This window comes from Torulaspora delbrueckii, chromosome 7 (assembly GCF_000243375.1).
Source record: "Torulaspora delbrueckii CBS 1146 chromosome 7, complete genome".
NCBI lineage: Eukaryota > Fungi > Ascomycota > Saccharomycetes > Saccharomycetales > Saccharomycetaceae > Torulaspora > Torulaspora delbrueckii.
In genome coordinates this window covers 719,960-738,269 of record NC_016507.1, presented here as the reverse complement: position 1 = coordinate 738,269, position 18,310 = coordinate 719,960, and the positions used below count along the sequence as shown (strand labels likewise).

Genomic DNA, 18,310 nt, shown 5'->3' with positions numbered 1-18,310 from the left:
CGATCTATGTATTCATCAAAAGTATCTCTTCATTATATTATTCTCTTGCCGACACCATTTTGAATCCTTTTTCAAGAACTTCGGCCAGTCTTTCGTCCTTGTATGGTATATTGTTCAGGACATATGCCACATCGTTCCATTGCTTTTGAGATTCGCACTTGAGCAACCTGCCGAATAGTTTCTCACTCAACTGTTTCTGATGTTTTTCCTTCTCAATGAATGACAGTAAAAACTTTATAATCTTCTTGAAGCTGTCTTTGCTGAGATCTTTGTCGCTCGACAGATTACTGAAAATATCAATGAATCCGTTGTAAACAGCGTTGTCCTTGGTCGCTAGTTCCGTGAAGAACAAACGGCACATATCACTAATACCTTGATCTGGATTCTCTAAGCATTTGGCCATTTGACCCAATTGACCTTTAACTTTGACCTGTCCCGCCAGGATCAAAAACGTCACTGTCATCAGGCTTGTCCGCTGAACCGTCAAGTTTTTATCGTGTAGTCTACGATATAAGTAGTCTGTGTTTTCATCAACAAGATTATTGAAACAGACTGCCATATCGCCCAGTCCCAGAACGGCGTTCGAACGAATGATGGGATCATCTGATTTCTCCATCATAGTGATCAGTAGTGATAAACGTCTCTCACAATATTTGGAAGAAACGCACATGAATTTCTCTAGGCACAAAGCAGCTACTCTTTGCAGCAATGAGTCGCTGAACCTACTAGTGTTCGAGCATATCTCCTCCACAATGGGGCAAAACTTACTTAAGAGTGAGTTTTCTCCAAATAGCAGTTCGTTTTCTTTTATGAAGGCAATTGCATCTGCAAAATCGTCCTCATTCGTACCGCCGATCATCTCCAATTCCTTTTCCTTGCCATTGCCCGGATCTTCTTCTCGCTCATCATCTTGTTGGCCTTTTTCTCTACCTTGGCGAGTTTCAGCTTCAATCTTAGCTCTCTTGAACTCCGCTTCACATTTCTCAAGATAAACCAAAGCTTTCACGGCGGTTTGACCGACAATAAACAGTAGCTGGCTCAGAGAAGTTACTCGTGAGGTATGTTGCAAGATTGTCGAGTCGTCTTCTTCGGATTTACCAAAAGTCATCATTGTTTTTTCACGTATCAGCTCTGTCACCACAGTGTCAGCTTTTGACGAAATCACGAAGAAGGCATTCAAGGCTTGCTCACACACTGGGTACCACTCAGGATCCTCGGTATAAGTTATGATTTTGGAATAAAGTTTTTTGACAACCTCGTCTTCTCGAACGTCGCCTATCATGGAGACATATTTCGTACTGTTTCTTGGAACCATTCTCTCCAATGCCAGACATGAGTATCGGCACAAAATAAGATCTTCATCGCCTGGTTTCCCAAGGCCGACATTGAGAAGAGAATCCAGCCCCCTCAAAGTTATTTCATGATTGGCAACCGCCAACATTCCCAAAACTATGACCGATCCATGCACTTGTTGTTTGTCAAAATGTTCAGTCACTCCCTCTTCCTTTGAGGCCGAATTGTATATTGCCCATAGCACATTGATGACGTTTTCTTCAATTAGTTTATCTTTGTACATCATTCCGAGCAGTTGCTCCAAAGAGGCGAGGTCGGCAAGCGATGCTCCCACTGTCAAGTGAATCAGATTCTTTGCTATAAAAGCAGCTCTTTCTCTGAAATTGAAGCCATCTGGCGCAGTCAAGAAGAGTTGCGTATAGCATGCTATCAGATGAGCGGATATACTTTTACCCTCATCATTGGTTCCCTTCATCCACACCAGATGAAGCATTCTCTTGATACCAATTTTGCTTGGCTCAAGCCCATAGGCATCTGCCAGAACTAAATAGTCCATCGTTTCCAATACCTCGTTTCTATTCCTTGAGAAAAGCAAAGTGGCAGCCAATTTGAGACTCTTGTGGATGGTCTTGATAAATTCTACGGCATCGGTGTAGTATACAACCATTAATTTGAGTCTGAGCACGACCTCAGTATCTGTTGTATTAATTGACTGAGTTTCTTTTTCAATTCTGGAAAGTTCATCATCATCAGATAATTCGTGTTCCTGACTGGACTCTTCGGTCTGTTGTACTTGTGACATTTCGATGGCAGTTTCAAGTGGAGTCTCCAATGAATTGTTTTCAAGATATTTGTTCAAATTGTTCGTCGCTGTCTTAAGATGTTTTTCCCAATCAGATAAGTTTAGTTGTGAACCATGAATGGCTTTGAAAGGATGATTTAGCAGCAACTTGGACAGTAATTTGACTGCGTTTCTTCTCACTAGCGAAGACCGATCCTGTAATGATCGGAGGGCAAGTTTAGTGAAATTCGACTTGTTTTTGTTAAATTTGGATTCTAATTCACAGATCTTGAGGCAGCCTTGAATAGCTTTGGTTCTGACGTACGGATTCGAATCCTGGAATCTTTCCTCTAGCAGCTCCAATAGAACCTCAATTTGTTGCTTATAGTGGTCAGACGCTTGCTCATTTTGCGCCAGTCGTGTAACGATATTTCCAAAAGTCTCAACCACTGAGCATCTTAGCGTAATGGAACTATTGTTAAGGAATCTTACCACAAGCGACATTTGCCGAAGCATGATCTGTGGCGATAACTCTGATAATTTAGTTAAGAAGCTTGAAATGGCCTTGGGACCTGTGGTGTCCTTTGCATTAAAAACTCTTGAACTGATCTCACGTAAAATCTCTTCAGTTAACTGTGGGTAGTCAAAATCATCATTTAAAGACTTGAGTAATTCTGCGTTAAAATTTGAAAGGTGAAGGAAATAGGTGAGGGTAGTCATGACTGCATTCTGTACGCTGGAACTTTGATTTTGATATTTCACGGACATCGCTATAATCCGCTGGACAAGCAGTTTTAAAGATGGAACTTTCACAGCAGCTTCAACCTCTATCAGAGAAAATAATGGCTTCGTGAATAGTCCCACGAACAAGTCCTTTTCTGGTGTGGTTTGAAAGATCCTTGATAGATTTATCTCCAATACTTTTATCACTGCTTCAGCTGTAGATTCAATCTGATTACAACTCCTTTTAAATAGTTCTGCGGCAGGTCCCGTAGACTTTACCTTCTTTGAACCACCGCGCCCCAGGGTAGTTGCTTGAGAAGCAGCAATATGAACATCCTCCTGTAAAAAACTTAGAAGCACATGGGATAGATAACCGTACTCTTCTAAATGCTTTCTATATTGCGGCAAGAATTCTATCACATCTGTGTTACTGTTTGAATTTCCACTTAAATTTGATACAATATCATGGGCCAGATTGCCCATCGATGAAGCCACTAAGTAGCATAATTGAGTCTGTAGCTTGGCCGGAAGGTGTGGGAATCCATGACATAGATCTATTAATGACTCCAACGTCTCGTCATCTGCGTCTACTTGTTCTGGCGATACCGCCAATCGATCAATGACTGTGTTTAGTTCATCAGATGGTCTTTCCACCGGTGGGAAAGATCGCTTATCGGTATTTTGTAGCTTTGCTAGCTGATCTGCAAGGTTAAAAAGAGTCATTCTCCTGCCTCTTTCTTCCTACTTGGCGTTTGCGATCTATCTTGATGTGCTCGACGTGGTGCGTTTTCGATCCGCCGCTTTGTTTACCAAATGGCTTTAATTGAGTGCCAAACGGTTTTAATCAAAAGTGTCGAACAGAGGCACTACCGAGATTAAGAGGCATTGATACACGAGTTATGCACTTCCTCTTCTGCTGATTTGATATGTGTTTTGTTAAATGCGAAAAAACAAAAATGATTTCGCCCAGGATCGAACTGGGGACGTTCTGCGTGTTAAGCAGATGCCATAACCAACTAGACCACGAAACCATATGATTATTGAGATTTTTAGATATTAACATCAACCATCACGCCTTTCTATGGTAGCGTGCAGGACAAGTTAGCTAGAGTTTGGGATCAACTATTATGCATATAGTTCCTCTAACGACTCATAGATTAATGCGTATGAGACAATCATATATGACCAGGGCAGACCAGTGGCCAAATGTGAGCTATCTTCTAATCCCTGTAGATTAATTGTACATTAAGGTCGACTAATCAACTTTACGCAATCCCAAAAAGTATGAACTCGACAATGCAAATTTTAACCCAATAGTTGGTGTTCGTTAGCTGAATTCTGTTTACTCAAGCGCTGCTTTTCGACTCCAGTGGGAGCGACCGAAAAACCAAAACCAACAACTAAACGTCAAGATATAAAAAACAAAGTATAATATACATACACGACAGTTATAAAGTCTACAATATTAAGCAAAAATGATGAAAGGCCAGCTTGTCTAGTAAAATCGAATAATTGCACGAATGAATGAATGAATGTGTGGTTGAATGTGTGTATGCAATGAGTGAGAGGTTACTTTTCAATCGAGTAAGGCTGATTTATTTTCTAATGTAAAGGGATTATCAAACCCTTTTGATGATGGTGAATTGTAAAAACAGTATGAGCTCAAAAAAGCTTGATAGTCTTGATCCTTTGTTCCTGAGATGATCTCTGGATTGGATTTATTAGCGTTTATCGGTAAAGGTGTAGCAGCACTTAGTCGTTCATTTCTTTGAGAAGTTTGTAACGATGCAGATTCTGTAGATGCAGAGGACAAGGGCCTTGGGATAAAATTTGGATTTATCAAGGTATCGGTAGAATTATCTCTATTATTTTGATGATCTCCGAGAACGTCTGTGACAATACTTTGACCATCTTCATGATTCTCATTGTAGCTGTTTAAAGTGTTGAAAATGGGTAAATGATAGTTGTAATTTACCATATCCATAGAGGACATTGAATCTATCGAACAGTATTCTCTGGTTCCCAGAGAAGTAAAATCTTCCAGTGGTGAGTAACCACCTGAGGAAGAGGATGAAAATGAAGACGAAGAATTATGTGAATCAATTGAAGCTTTCGCTAGAATGGGAGCACTCATAGGGGGAACTTCTTCTGGTTCCGGAGTGGTATAGTCTTCTTCGTCCGTGGAGGATGGATTCATCAAAACTTGGTTTAGCCTAACGGGTCTGATTAACGAAGTGTCATTATGGTACAAGTGTTTGAGTGGGGATGTATTATAGTAGTCCGTATCATCACTAAACTTTCTGGATCCAACGTCATTTCCCCTCAGGATAGGATTATGCGATAAAGTAGTAGATACCAGGAAGTCTCTGGCAAAGGGAGTGACTTTTGGTGAAGTCTTTTCGACGACGGGCGTTGGCGGAGTCATCTTTACAACCGGGCGTATTGGCTCTGATATATTTCTTGTACTAGCGATCAATTTTACTTGATAGTTGTCATAATTGTTGTTGTCATAGAAAGTCTCATTATTAACATCGTATCGACAACATAGATCGATGTTCAAAGGGCAAAGCGTTGTCTCGGCATTTGATTTGGCATAAATCAGAGATTTAACTTGTAGCGCATATTTCAAACTATTCAAATCAATCACAAACTTAAATTCATCGATCTTCTTAGTGACAGATCTTGAATAATTTGCCGTAATATAATGAATATCCTTCCATGAGTTAAACGTTAACTTAATCTCAATGAATTTTTCAAAATTCAAATTATTGACATAAATCAACCCAACAATCTTACCAAACTCACTCTTTGACTGTTTCAAAGTGTGTAAACGAATATTCGAACCCTGTAAATATTCAAACAATTGATTCTCATACCCATCATTTTGATCAATAAGTACAAAAGGGTTAAGCACATGCTTGAAAGGACAAACATTGGTCCTAATAAGTCTCCAATCGATAACTTCCAAGAATTTACTATCGAATGATTCGTCACGTTTCATAACCGCCGATCGAGGAGCAGAATCCAGATCATCCTCTTCCATCTCGTCATCATCGTCATCATCATCCAACCCACTATCTGAGTCGTAATCCAACTGAAACTTCGATACAGCCACATTTTTCTTCTTATTGAATTTTTTCAGCCTCTTCACATCGTTCAGTCTTTGTAAACTCGGTAAAAGCGAAGATTCGTTAAACCAAAATCCATCCTCAGTAGCACAACAATCGCCCTCGTTATCGTATAAAGTCTCGGGATTAGCAATGTTATACTGCAAGTCTGTATCGGAGAGTGGATAAAACCTGGGGGAATTTTCATTCGAAATAGAGATAGGTTCTAATGACGAATCAAACTTTTTCACAGTAGTTAGTTCCGCGGCAAAGCGCACATTTTTCTGCGAAGAAGATGATGAGAGAGTAGTTGCCACAGAAGGCGTTGATTGAGATTTCGATAGTTTCAGCGAGGATTTTAACCTGCGGAATACTGGTGGAGTTGGACTCTTTAACATATCTGAAGTCTCCGAACGATTATCGGAATCGATAATCGCTTTTGAATTCAAATTCAATTTTCTAAGCGGTGATATTACCATCCTTCAGCTATCATACATATATTTTTTTAAGAGTAATTGTAACTGTATTTGTAATAAGTTGTGTAATACCTGTGTTACCTCTGTTGTATCTTCTTCCGAGGGGTGTGTGTGTGTGTGTGCGCAATTGATAACTAGCCGAGAAAAACAATCAAATACTCCGAATCAGGGAAAAACAACTCACAGAGAAGAAGGAGAGTAGGGGAGAGAAAATAGAGTGAAATAAAAGAGTGAGAAAAAGGCTATGAAATGTTATTAATGATATAAAGAACGAACTAATGAAAGAAAAAGAGAGAGATGAAAAGATAGTTAAATTATGCGACCTTCGAAACACTCCTTATATATGTGTTTTATGCCTAGACATAGGCTGCTGGTACAGGTGCTGCACCGCGGAATGGCAGGAATGGCGTGGGGCAGTAAGGGAAAAAATAAATAAATTTGATCTCCACGTCCCCGACCTGCATGGATGGTGGAAAATTGCCAACCAGATCTGATAGGCGTGTGGGCGGGGAAGGGACTGCGCGTCTAAATGCGCGGAAATTGAGAAAAATTAATAAGGAAATAAGCGGAAGAGTCTCTAAACAAAAAGTCCGATGCCCCGCTCCTCCCCCCCGTTGTTGAATTTGTAACATTTTTTCGTGGGGCGCGCAGTTGATCGCCAATTTAAAACGCCATTCAGGTGCAGTTGAGGTGCAGATGAGGAATGCATTATTTGAGGTAGTTTCTTGAGGTTTTCGATTAGAATGGTTTACTATGGGTAGACATGGATCACGTGAGTTCATCGCGTATGGTGTCGTTTGAAGTGATGAGTCCTGTAACCCATTTGAAGGTCTTCTATCTTGATCTTTAAACCTGGTATGAACAAACTGTTCGAAAGTGATTGTGAAGACACCGCGAGATGTCGTTCGATAGACCAGAGGTTTATAGTGCGCCTGTGCTACAAGGTGAATCGACTAATGATGATGACAACACTGAAATTATCAAGTCGTTCAAGAATTTCATTTTGGAGTTTAGACTCGACTCGCATTTTCTTTACAGAGATCAGTTGAGGAACAATCTTTTGGTGAAAAATTATTCTTTGACAGTGGATATGGAACACTTAATTGGGTATAATGAAGATGTCTATAAGAGGCTGTCTGATGAACCGTCCGATGTGGTACCGTTGTTTGAATCTGCCATCACTCAAGTGGCCAAGAGAATCGCGGTGTTGACGAAGACGTCACGTGACGCAGGTGTAGATGAGGAATTGACTGTGTTTCCCACATTCCAGCTGGTGCTTAACTCAAGGGCTAATGAGACTTTGCTGAGACAATTGGACTCCGATCACGTATCGAAGATGGTGCGAATCTCTGGTATTATCATTTCCGCCTCGGTGCTGTCGTCACGTGCAACTTTTCTATCACTCATGTGTCGTAATTGTAGGCATACTACAACACTACGAATCAACAGCTTCAATTCTATCAGTGGGAATTCGGTGTCTTTGCCGCACTCTTGTTTGTCTAATTTATCATCTGGTACCAATGAAAATGGGTTGATGGGATCGACGGATGATGAAGGAAGGAAGAATTGTGGACCGGATCCTTATATTGTTGTGCATGAGTCTTCTCAATTCATTGATCAACAGTTTTTGAAATTGCAAGAGATTCCAGAGATGGTACCAGTAGGTGAAATGCCTCGTAATATATTGATGACATGTGACAGATACTTGACGAATCGTGTTGTTCCAGGTACGAGAGTCACCATCGTTGGTATTTATTCTATTTACCAGTCAAAGAGGAAAAATGCCCAGGGGTCTGGTGGCATAGCTATTAGAAATCCATACATCAAGATTCTCGGAATCCAAACAAATCTCGAAACTTCCGGGGTGTGGAACTCTATGACAAGGTTTTCTGAAGAAGAGGAGGAAGAGTTTTTGCAAATGAGTAGAAGACCAGATCTGTATGAACTATTTGCAAATTCCATTGCACCATCGATTTTCGGCTCTAAGGATATCAAGAAAGCTATAGTTTGCCTACTTATGGGTGGTTCCAAGAAATTATTACCCGATGGGATGAGACTTAGAGGTGATATAAACGTCTTGTTGCTAGGTGATCCAGGTACTGCCAAATCTCAATTGCTGAAATTCGTTGAAAAAGTGTCGCCAATTTCAGTGTACACTTCGGGTAAAGGTTCTTCCGCGGCAGGTTTAACCGCCAGTGTTCAAAGAGATCCCATGACTCGTGAGTTTTATTTGGAAGGTGGTGCCATGGTTCTAGCCGACGGTGGGGTGGTGTGTATTGACGAATTCGATAAAATGAGAGACGAAGATCGTGTGGCGATTCACGAAGCCATGGAACAACAAACAATCTCTATTGCAAAGGCAGGTATTACAACAGTTTTGAATTCCAGGACGAGTGTTCTGGCTGCAGCTAACCCAATTTACGGACGTTACGATGACTTGAAATCTCCGGGTGAAAATATCGATTTCCAAACTACTATCTTGTCTCGTTTCGATATGATTTTCATAGTTAAGGATGACCACAATGAGGAGAGAGATATCTCCATTGCCAATCACGTTATGAATATTCATACGGGTCGTACCACGCAAACTGAGGGAGAATTGGAGAATGCAGGTATGGAAATTAGTATGGAAAAGATGAGACGTTATATCACTTACTGTAGATTGAAATGTGCTCCAAGGTTATCTGCGCAGGCAGCTGAGAAATTATCATCACAATTCGTCAGCATCAGAAAACAACTTTTGATCAATGAATTAGAATCTACAGAAAGATCATCCATCCCAATTACTATCCGTCAATTGGAAGCCATCATACGTATCACAGAATCCCTTGCGAAGTTGGAACTAAGCCCAGTGGCCCATGAGAGACATGTCGACGAGGCTATACGATTGTTCCAGGCCTCGACGATGGATGCAGCTTCACAGGATCCTATCGGAGGTATGAACGGAAACACAAATATCATGGCTGAAATACGTCGTATCGAGCAAGATTTGAAGAGAAGGTTGCCAATAGGATGGTCAACTTCCTATCAAACGTTGAGAAGAGAATTCGTAGATACAAATCGGTTCTCTCAAAACGCTTTGGATAAAGCCATTTACGCTCTGGAAAAACATGAAACGATTCAGCTACGTTATCAAGGTCAAAATATTTATAGATGTGGCGTTTGATGGGGAAATCTGATGTGCACTTGATGTTTAGCATAGTTGTAAAATTAAGTAATCGTATTAATATATGCTTGGGTGTGCTGAATGTTGAAAAACTTGGGTCAATAAAGTTGAAAAAGTCATAGTCAAGATGTGGTAAGGCTTGAGTAAAAAGCTTAATACCGGCAAATCGCATAACCGAAATCTCTTATGCTGTATGTTATCGTGAAACCTGGCATCCCCTCAGCTTTGAACCTTCATACTAACTTTTAACCTCATAGTGAACTAGCAGATCGTCCTAAAGCAGAACTGACAAACGATGAATTAGAACAATTGGAAGAGTTTGAATTTAAACATGGTCCCCTATCACTCATTAATGACTCGGTAGTTTCCAAGACGCCCGTCATTATATCGTTAAGGAACAATCATAAAATTATAGCCAGAGTAAAAGCATTCGACAGACATTGCAACATGGTCCTTGAAAATGTAAAGGAGCTCTGGACAGAGAAACGAGGGAATAAGGCTGAGAACAAGGAGAGGTTCATTAGTAAACTTTTCCTTAGAGGCGATTCGGTCATCGTGGTACTGAAGGCCCCAGTGCAATGAATACCAGGGTTAAAGAAATACAACCAATAAGATTAGATTACGTAAAGTAATATGTACTATTTGAAATTTTTTAATGGGTCCGACTTTCCATTCCGTTTCTGTACTTTGCCCTTCTTATGAGCCTTCTTGGGCTTGTGGAAGGGAACAAAACCAATCTTCTTAGATTTGCCTTGCTTCACGGAGTCTGGAAGTAAATACTCTGGAACTCTCTTCAAATGCTGTTGAACTCTAGCGGGATGTAATTCTTTATCGTGTCTTAAACTTTGCAATTCTTGAGGATTTTCTTCGAAATGTCTTTTCAATTTGTCACTTGCCAGCAATTCTTGTTTCAACTCCTTGATTCTTGCTTCTCTAACAGCTACTTGTGTCACAGCACGGAACCCATCCTCCAATCTATAACGGAAACCCTCGACTTGTTTATTGTCAAAAGAGTAAGGTTGAAGTTCCAATCCCAATTTGCTCTGTTGCTTGATAATACGAGTCAAGATCTTTTCGTCTCTCTTTGCGGTGGGACACATGGAAGGTTTATGCTTACCAAATTCTTTGAGAGGAACCACGAAAGAAATGGCTGTACCAGATTTGCCCGCACGAGCAGTTCTACCGACTCGGTGCACGTATGATTTGGCGGTAGTGGGTAAATCGAAGTTTAGCACGCATGCAACATTCTTGAAATCAACACCACGAGATACACCATACTCCTTATCCTTCTTTACTTGAAGTCTTTTTATTTTCTTATTGTTGTTCTTACCATCGACCTCTTTGGAATCTTCAGAAACTTCGCTTTCCTTCTCCTCTTCGTCTTCTTCTCGAATGTACTCTGTATCGTCAGTGGCTATCAGCAATTGGTAAACGTTCTTATTGAATTGGTCAACGATATGCTGCCTGGAATTTGCAGGTAGTTCACTGTTCAATATACAGGATTTTATACCAAATTGCTCCAAAACAAGTTTCAATCTGTAACCTCTATCAATATTATTCACAAATATCAGACTCTTACCCTTAATCAATCCCAACTTGAAAATAACGTAACAAAGTAAAAATTTATCAAACTCAGTCGTCTTCACATAGTACTGTAGAAGCTTACTATCATCTTTGGTAATCTGATCGTCATTGAATTTAAGAATTGCAGGTGAACGGCAAAAGCGTTTCTTCAAATCTTGAATATCGTCGTTTAGAGTTGCACTCATTAGGAATGTTTGCAAACTCTTTTGTAATGGAAGAAATTCGGAAATTTTTGTCAAGTCATCTTGGTAACCGAATGACAGTACCAAATCAACCTCATCTATGACCAAAAATTTCAGGTTTTCCAAAGAGATGGCATTGATGTTGGTCTCTAATAGGCTCAAAAGTTTGGCAGGGGTTGCAATGATAATCTCAGGAGACTCTAACAGTAGTGAAGAAAGAACTGCATGGGACATATCTGATGAAGCATTCAGGTTCTTGACATCCTTCGAACAATATAGTGTCAGTTGCTCAAGGACAGTAGATACTTGACTAGCCAATTCTTTAGTGGGGACAAGTACAATTCCCAGAGTTTTGTTGGAGCCCAGCTCACTTGATTCATCTTTTTTGCAATCTAGAATCGTTTGAATAACTGGAATCAGGTATGCAAGTGTCTTACCAGACCCAGTGGCAGCTTTAGCGATAATATCTCTTTTCTGCTGTAATGCTAGTGGAATTGCATGCGACTGAATGAGGGTAGGATGATGATAGCCATTACGGTGAATTGCCTGCAACAGTCTTGGATCGAGCTGAAGGGCTTCAAACGAGGTCGAGTCGTCCAGATATGCATCTGAGGCCAAATCACTTCCCTTAGTAGTCATTAGAGCTGTCTACCTATCTAACGGAACTAGCACAACAACAGAAGAAGCTTAGCTAATGAATGATGCGATGAGATGCGATGAGATGAGATGAACAAGATTTCTTCAAATTTTCTTTGTCGACGTATTCTGTGACTATAGCGTAAATCATACCCAAAAGCCACTCGATGAGCATCGAAAACCATGAGGACGTTGAATAATCATGAGCTTGATATGGGTTTGTAGTGCTTCTATGTATCTTTGTGAATATGCATAATTGAGCGATCTACTGCTGTCGCTCCGTGATATTTATAAGTTACATATTGATCCCTTTAATTAACATAAAGATGCTGCTAAATCTGCCCCCATATCCAAAATTCTTTCTACTCTCCCCTTGAGTGGGTTGGAATTACACTCTTCTATCTGCATCTTGGAGAAGTTAATTCGGGCATTGTTCTTACCGATCGTAATTACTCCAAAAATGTCACCATCCTCTATCTTGTGATCGTCTCCCTTCGCAAGCATCAAGGTGAATGTTTCACCAAACTGCTCCTTGAAAAGCTTTGCGATTTGCTTCACCTTCCATACTGGATCCTTTGGCATTACACCATCCGAAAACTCTTCATGATGATGCTCGCAAGAGCGACTGCTCATTCGCACACTGGCTGGCGAAGAATCGACACTCATGAGTATAGCAACAATCGAATCTGCGACAGTATCACTTATCAGACCTTGCGTCCATTCTAATGTCGCCACGTTGTCGAATACGGTCAATTTTATGTCATTCATAACTTTTAATACCAGTTTACCATTTAGTTTTCCATCAGATATTCTTCCATCAGCATCCTCCCTTTTAAGCTTATTCGTAACGTTTTCTTCATCAATGATAACTCGAATATCTCCAAACATTTGGCAAAGGTGCCAGTATATGAGCTCCTTTTTACAGTCCACGTGGACTGTTTGACGCTCTCTTAGCACTGTGGTTGACAACTCGGTATGGTGTTCTCTCAAATCCGTTAGTGAAACTAAATTCAAATCAAAATTTTTCTCATCCGACACTAAAATCCCTGAAACAACAATTTCTTGTTCATCGCCATTTGGCAGTTCCTCAACGTCCTCATCTGGTTTTTCTTTCTTTACACTTGTTTTCTCAACAGCATTATCTTTATCTTCTTCCTTCACTTCAGTACCTTCTTCTTCTTCCCTTCGTATATCGTCGACGATATTACCCACAGCCTTTGCAATTTTGATTCCGTTAAACTCTAATGTGACATCGACGCAATTTCTTGGATTAAACACATGCACTTCTTGCTCGCTTCCTCTCAAGGATGCAAAATTAGATAAGAGGGCGGATTTCAGACGACCCATTGGGTTTGATTCACCATGGACAAGGATGATATTGGGTGCACTGATCTTCTCGATGAACTCTAGATTCTCTCGGAAATCAACATGAGCCGCAAATGAAATCTCTTCAATTTGACACCGCCTTGGTATTGTCGCTTCGGGATTATTGATGGATGGGATTGTATCAGGCTCTAGCATCAAAAATTTTGCCATAGTCCCTTCCACAGAGTAACCAGTGATCAGCACAAGATTCTTGTCTTCTGGGCACCATTTTTCTAGAACATCCCTAGAGAGCCCACTTTGAAGCATACCGGGAGATGCCAACATGACACTAGGTCCAAAATCCTGAAAATCATCGATGTTCCTAAGATATGAGATGTTTTTGAAGACGAATGGATTTGTTTGCGAGTCTCTAAACTTCTTGCGAATATCGTCGTTCATCATGTTGACATAAGTCTGGAATACGCTCATACATTTCTTAGCCAAATTAGAGGCATAGTATATCGGAACCTGACCACCACCCAGCTCATCAGAATGCTGAGTCCAATATTCATCTAAGATCAACATAATCTCCTGAGCTCTTCCAAGCGCAAACACTGGTAACAGGACACGACCTCCACGCGATACTGTAGAATGAATTAATTGAGTCAACTTACGCTCACGGTTTACACGGGGTTCATGCGTAGCTGTTCCAAATGTGGATTCGACAATGTGAACATCGGAAGGCAGAGTTGGAACTTCGGCAGAGTTCAAGTGTCGATCTAGTTCACGCGAATAATCACCAGTGAATAAGATCCTCACACCGGCAATTTCGATCTGAAACATTGCGGCACCAAGAACATGACCTGCGTGGTACGCTGTGAATTTTATACCGTTCACATCCACTGTCGAATGGAAATCAATTGTTTCAATCCTGTCAAATGATTCGGCAAGATCTTCGTCCGTGTACAAATTATCATCCTTGCCGCCAGATGATACACCTATACTTGTCACCCTCACGAAATCTCTTAATAGCCATCTGTAAATGGCTTTTGTTGGATGTGTCATGAAGACTCTACCTTGGAAATTGGTCTTTTGCATTACATATGGAAGGGAAGCTGCATGATCCACATGGAAATGGGAAATCAACAAGACGTCGATCTTTGACAAATCAAATTCGTCATAAAATGGCAGGGATGAATAACCTTGATGAGCTGGATGGACACCTGCGTCTAACATAATAGTCTTGCCCTTAAACTGCAAGATGTGACATGACCTGCCGACTTCATTACCTCCGCCGAGCGCGAAGAACTTCAAGGAATTCTTACCCAACGCATCCATCGTTTAATGAATGAGATCTGTTCAATAATAATTAGTTGAATCTCCTTCTGTAGTTTTTCAATCCCAAATACACAACTCCCCCGTTGGTCAGTTGAATCCGAAGAAGCACAAAGTAAAGGCCACGAATATTGAATATTTGATCAAAGTAATCCTCCCCCAGGCGCAGTCAAGATGTTTCGAAGTTGGAAGTAATATAGCCACTGATGAGGAGCAGAATTCCAAAAGGGGATGAGATCGGGAGTTTAATAGAAGGAGAAGAAATACTGTTAGTATATCCTGGGACTCCTTGACAGGTGATAAAACAGTACGTTCACTTACAGTTGCACAACGGTTGGCTACTATTTCATTTTCTGGCAGTTGATATTTCGTGATGAGAAGAGGTTAAAAGTTATAAACTACAAGAAACCCTTCAATCATCATACCGAACGAGTCGCTAAGATCCACTAATAAATACTACATTATGGACTATATGAGGGTGGATTGATGGCATGTTAAGTCAGGAAACCGTAATCATCGTTTACTGTCCAGAATTTCTCCGCAATGCCACCTCTACCGGTTGTCGAAGGAACCAAATGACGTCGTTTCCTATCTTGATCTGTCTCACTGGAAGGGTGGCCTATATTGGAAGAGCCAATGAACCTGTCCTGCGAGTTCACATAAGTATTAAGTAAAGGCGGACCAGGAACATTTGGTGATCTGTTGATGGCATTTGCCTGGCTTTGGTTGTCCGTTGCCCTTATTTGGGGTAGAAATTCATCTTCATCCGGAAGAAAAGAGAGCGTATCCTGTGAATTAAAATCGATCGGTGCATATTGATGATTTTTATTCACCACGGAATCATTTGTCCAGGTCGATATGTCGTTTATCATATCGTGCGTTCCGTTGTTGAACAGAATACCTTCATTCAACAAAGAATTTGGTGAATTTGAGTTTGTCGTAGTATTGGAGACGATCTGCGGCATCATCTGAGACATTGATGGCATTGCTCTTCCTATGCCACCTCGATCTTCAGCTTGTTCGGTCTTAACCGGCGCCTGAACGTTTTTGGATGCTGAGATTGACTGCTCCGGTAATGCTGATGCGAAGATAGAGGATGCGGCATGGTCAGTAGGAGACTTTCCACTACCGTTATATTTCAATGCTGACAAATAAGCTTTCAAGTTTTCTTTCGCCATATGCTGTTGAACAAATGCTTGTTGCTGAAATGACTCCCAATCAAATTCCGCAGAATTTGCTGGTTTTTGAACGATGTACTTGTTTCGCTCGATTTTACCTCGTTGATCGTGGTGTGCATCCCCTGTCTTTCCTTTATCCCCCACTTTGATCAGTAGATGTGCCAAGCTTTTTGGCACGGACGTCTCTTCCAAGACGTCCTGCTTCCGCTTAAATTCTTTTTGTTCCTCAGGATCAACCTGAGAGATTTCCACAAAGCCTACGTGCTCTTCAGCTTGCCTCTTGCCAAATGTTCTATTCGTAGCAGGCGGCATACCGCGTTCCCTCTCATCCTCATAAGAAATTGGCGCCTGGTGGTCAAAAGTATTGACAAACTTCTCTTGCGTTGACAAGTGTATGAGCTCTGAAGAGTTTGGACCGCAGCGCTCAATCAAATTACCTACGGTGGCATTCATTAGTTCATCAAATGTGTCTCTGAAAGTTCGCGCAAAATTAGATCTCTCAGTCATCACGTATAGACACACTGAACATGCTCTCAAGTCATCCATGGTTGAGAACAAACTAGCGCTTATCGAAGGTCTCGTGTGTTTGGAATCATCGCCTAACCTCTTCCTCTTTTCATCATCGAAATTCCTCGCCAACCACATGCAGTAAATTAGAGTTACACCAGCGATGAATACCGTATGAATTGCCGGGGTTGAATGCCCCCTCAGAGTCTTTTGATGGAAAATCTTATAGAGTTGACATATCTGACCAGCAGCTGCTTGACATTCCCTGAACAGCCTATCATCCGGGGTTATGAACTCTAGATAAGGTTGAATCAATAACCTTACTGACCTATAGTAATAAAGCTTTAGTGTCTCATTTTCAAAGTTCCTTACATCATCTCTTGAACAACTCGATCTCCAGACCTCCAAATCATGAAAGAATTTCCTTACGGTAGGGAGTTGTTCTCTTAAAGTTTCTTTCCTGTTATGTCTCAAGGGCAATATTTGCAGATGTTCCACAAACTGCGACTCGATTCTTCGTAGTTTCAAAGACTGATTGATAAAATGAACGCCACGACGTTTGTGACACTGTTCAGAGATATAACCCTGTCCAGAGTTGAATGAGTCCTCACTGAAAAATGGTAAATTAATTTCGCTTTCCGATATTGTAAATGGTCTGCCGACTGCCACACATATCATCCTTTCTAATAAGTAAACACACCAAAAGATCCGCAGTTTCTTGTTTGCATTGGGGTCATTAGGTTGCCAAACATTTAAATGCAAATTATCTTTGCAAATTCCCATCACATCTTTCATAATTTCATAAAGGACGGAAGATTCTCTGTCGGTTCTCAAAACATAGAGAACTAGCAGAGTCAATAGTTCAACTCTTTGTACATTGTCCAGATTTTGACCACATCTAGTGATGTGCCGTATAGCTGTTGAGAAGTACCTTACTGGTGGCAAACCCTTGTACTTACCAGTTGTCATGAACAGACAGGCGCTTATGGCAAAGACAAGCCACATTCTACCACATGCGAAATGGAAATTCAACTCGGAAAAAGCATGGACGTTGTTGGAAATATAGATTTCATGGAAAGTGTAAATTTCTTGTTCGTCCAACAAAGGATACTTGAATTGCAGTCTTGTGAAAAAAGTGTCAAGAAATGAACGTGAGAGCAGACCATCAAACTCAAATGCAGGATCGTATTGGAAAAATTCTTTCAAGTTGTACTTGGCAAAGATACATTTTGAGAAATCAATAGACTCCAATGAGTCGGATGAGAGTGCAGGCAACATTGTACCATTTTTTTTACCATCCTTACTATTAGGAGAACTATTTTTAAAGGTTGAGACAGCCCCAAATAATCTGGCACGTCCATTGGGATTGAGCCCAATATTGCCGTTAAACAACTGGCTGCCACTTCCGCTACTATTGTTAGTTTTCATTACATCGCCACCATTGACATTACCGGTCGGAGGACTAGCGCTTGACTCACAACCATCGTTGCTGTGTGTCGCCATTGACATTTGTGACTCGTTTTTCTTCAACATATTTTCCAACGACTGTATCTTATTCTCCAAATACAACGTATACCGATCGTTCGGATTCCTGGCAGGAGCCCCGTTGGGTCTAAAATGCTTTTGTGTAGTTTCGTCAATTGATGATAGTGACATGGGCGATGCTGTCGCTGTTTCTGTCGGAGTAGTCGAATTATATCGTGCGGGCTGTATACATTTCACATTGGCCTTCAAACAGTTTGTACAGCTAGGTTGCTTCCTGTCACATCTTTGCTTTCTTCTACGACACAACAAGCATGATCTTGAACGGCCTTTCTTGTCTGAAAGTAAAATTTCAGCATTATTCCCAGCCAAGTCAAGCTCTCGCTGAAAATTTTGTATGTTTTCGAGACTGACCAGTTTTTTAGGTCTCCCCATCTTGAACTTCTCTCACAAGCAGTCGCAGTTTAGTAGGAAAGCTTTTCCTGATTCATCACAACCTCTATGACACCACTGATCAGCCATTGAGGCTGCATCGCCATATGAAATACGCGTGTT

At 40.9% G+C, this 18,310-nt stretch overlaps 7 protein-coding genes and 1 non-coding gene across 8 annotated transcripts; 2 read left to right on the top strand and 6 right to left on the bottom strand.

Moving 5' to 3' along the window:
- Window positions 1-37: 37 nt before the first annotated feature.
- Window positions 38-3,520, bottom strand: YCS4 (condensin subunit YCS4; the record flags this gene model as incomplete). Its single annotated transcript, XM_003682933.1, has 1 exon — window positions 38-3,520. One exon carries the CDS (start codon window positions 3,518-3,520, stop codon window positions 38-40), a length of 3,483 nt encoding a protein of 1,160 aa, XP_003682981.1.
- A 234-nt stretch (window positions 3,521-3,754) lies between these two features.
- TDEL0Gtrna8V lies at window positions 3,755-3,828 on the bottom strand. Its single transcript has one exon. It is a non-coding gene; the product is annotated as a tRNA-Val (tRNA).
- Window positions 3,829-4,373: 545 nt separating this feature from the next.
- PIG1 (protein phosphatase regulator PIG1) lies at window positions 4,374-6,383 on the bottom strand (the record flags this gene model as incomplete). Its single annotated transcript, XM_003682932.1, has 1 exon — window positions 4,374-6,383. The coding sequence occupies one exon, from the start codon at window positions 6,381-6,383 to the stop codon at window positions 4,374-4,376; it is 2,010 nt and encodes a 669-aa protein (XP_003682980.1).
- An 895-nt stretch (window positions 6,384-7,278) lies between these two features.
- On the top strand, window positions 7,279-9,546 carry MCM5 (MCM DNA helicase complex subunit MCM5; the record flags this gene model as incomplete). Its single annotated transcript, XM_003682931.1, has 1 exon — window positions 7,279-9,546. One exon carries the CDS (start codon window positions 7,279-7,281, stop codon window positions 9,544-9,546), a length of 2,268 nt encoding a protein of 755 aa, XP_003682979.1.
- Window positions 9,547-9,732: 186 nt separating this feature from the next.
- On the top strand, window positions 9,733-10,128 carry SMD2 (mRNA splicing protein SMD2; the record flags this gene model as incomplete). The annotated part of the gene is made up of 2 exons (XM_003682930.1): window positions 9,733-9,737; window positions 9,804-10,128. 2 exons carry the CDS (start codon window positions 9,733-9,735, stop codon window positions 10,126-10,128), a joined length of 330 nt encoding a protein of 109 aa, XP_003682978.1.
- A 56-nt stretch (window positions 10,129-10,184) lies between these two features.
- On the bottom strand, window positions 10,185-11,951 carry DBP9 (ATP-dependent DNA/RNA helicase; the record flags this gene model as incomplete). The annotated part of the gene is made up of 1 exon (XM_003682929.1): window positions 10,185-11,951. One exon carries the CDS (start codon window positions 11,949-11,951, stop codon window positions 10,185-10,187), a length of 1,767 nt encoding a protein of 588 aa, XP_003682977.1.
- A 312-nt stretch (window positions 11,952-12,263) lies between these two features.
- YSH1 (cleavage polyadenylation factor subunit YSH1) lies at window positions 12,264-14,591 on the bottom strand (the record flags this gene model as incomplete). The annotated part of the gene is made up of 1 exon (XM_003682928.1): window positions 12,264-14,591. One exon carries the CDS (start codon window positions 14,589-14,591, stop codon window positions 12,264-12,266), a length of 2,328 nt encoding a protein of 775 aa, XP_003682976.1.
- Window positions 14,592-15,082: 491 nt separating this feature from the next.
- On the bottom strand, window positions 15,083-18,190 carry TDEL0G03970 (uncharacterized protein; the record flags this gene model as incomplete). The annotated part of the gene is made up of 1 exon (XM_003682927.1): window positions 15,083-18,190. One exon carries the CDS (start codon window positions 18,188-18,190, stop codon window positions 15,083-15,085), a length of 3,108 nt encoding a protein of 1,035 aa, XP_003682975.1.
- Between the last annotated feature and the right edge of the window lie 120 nt (window positions 18,191-18,310).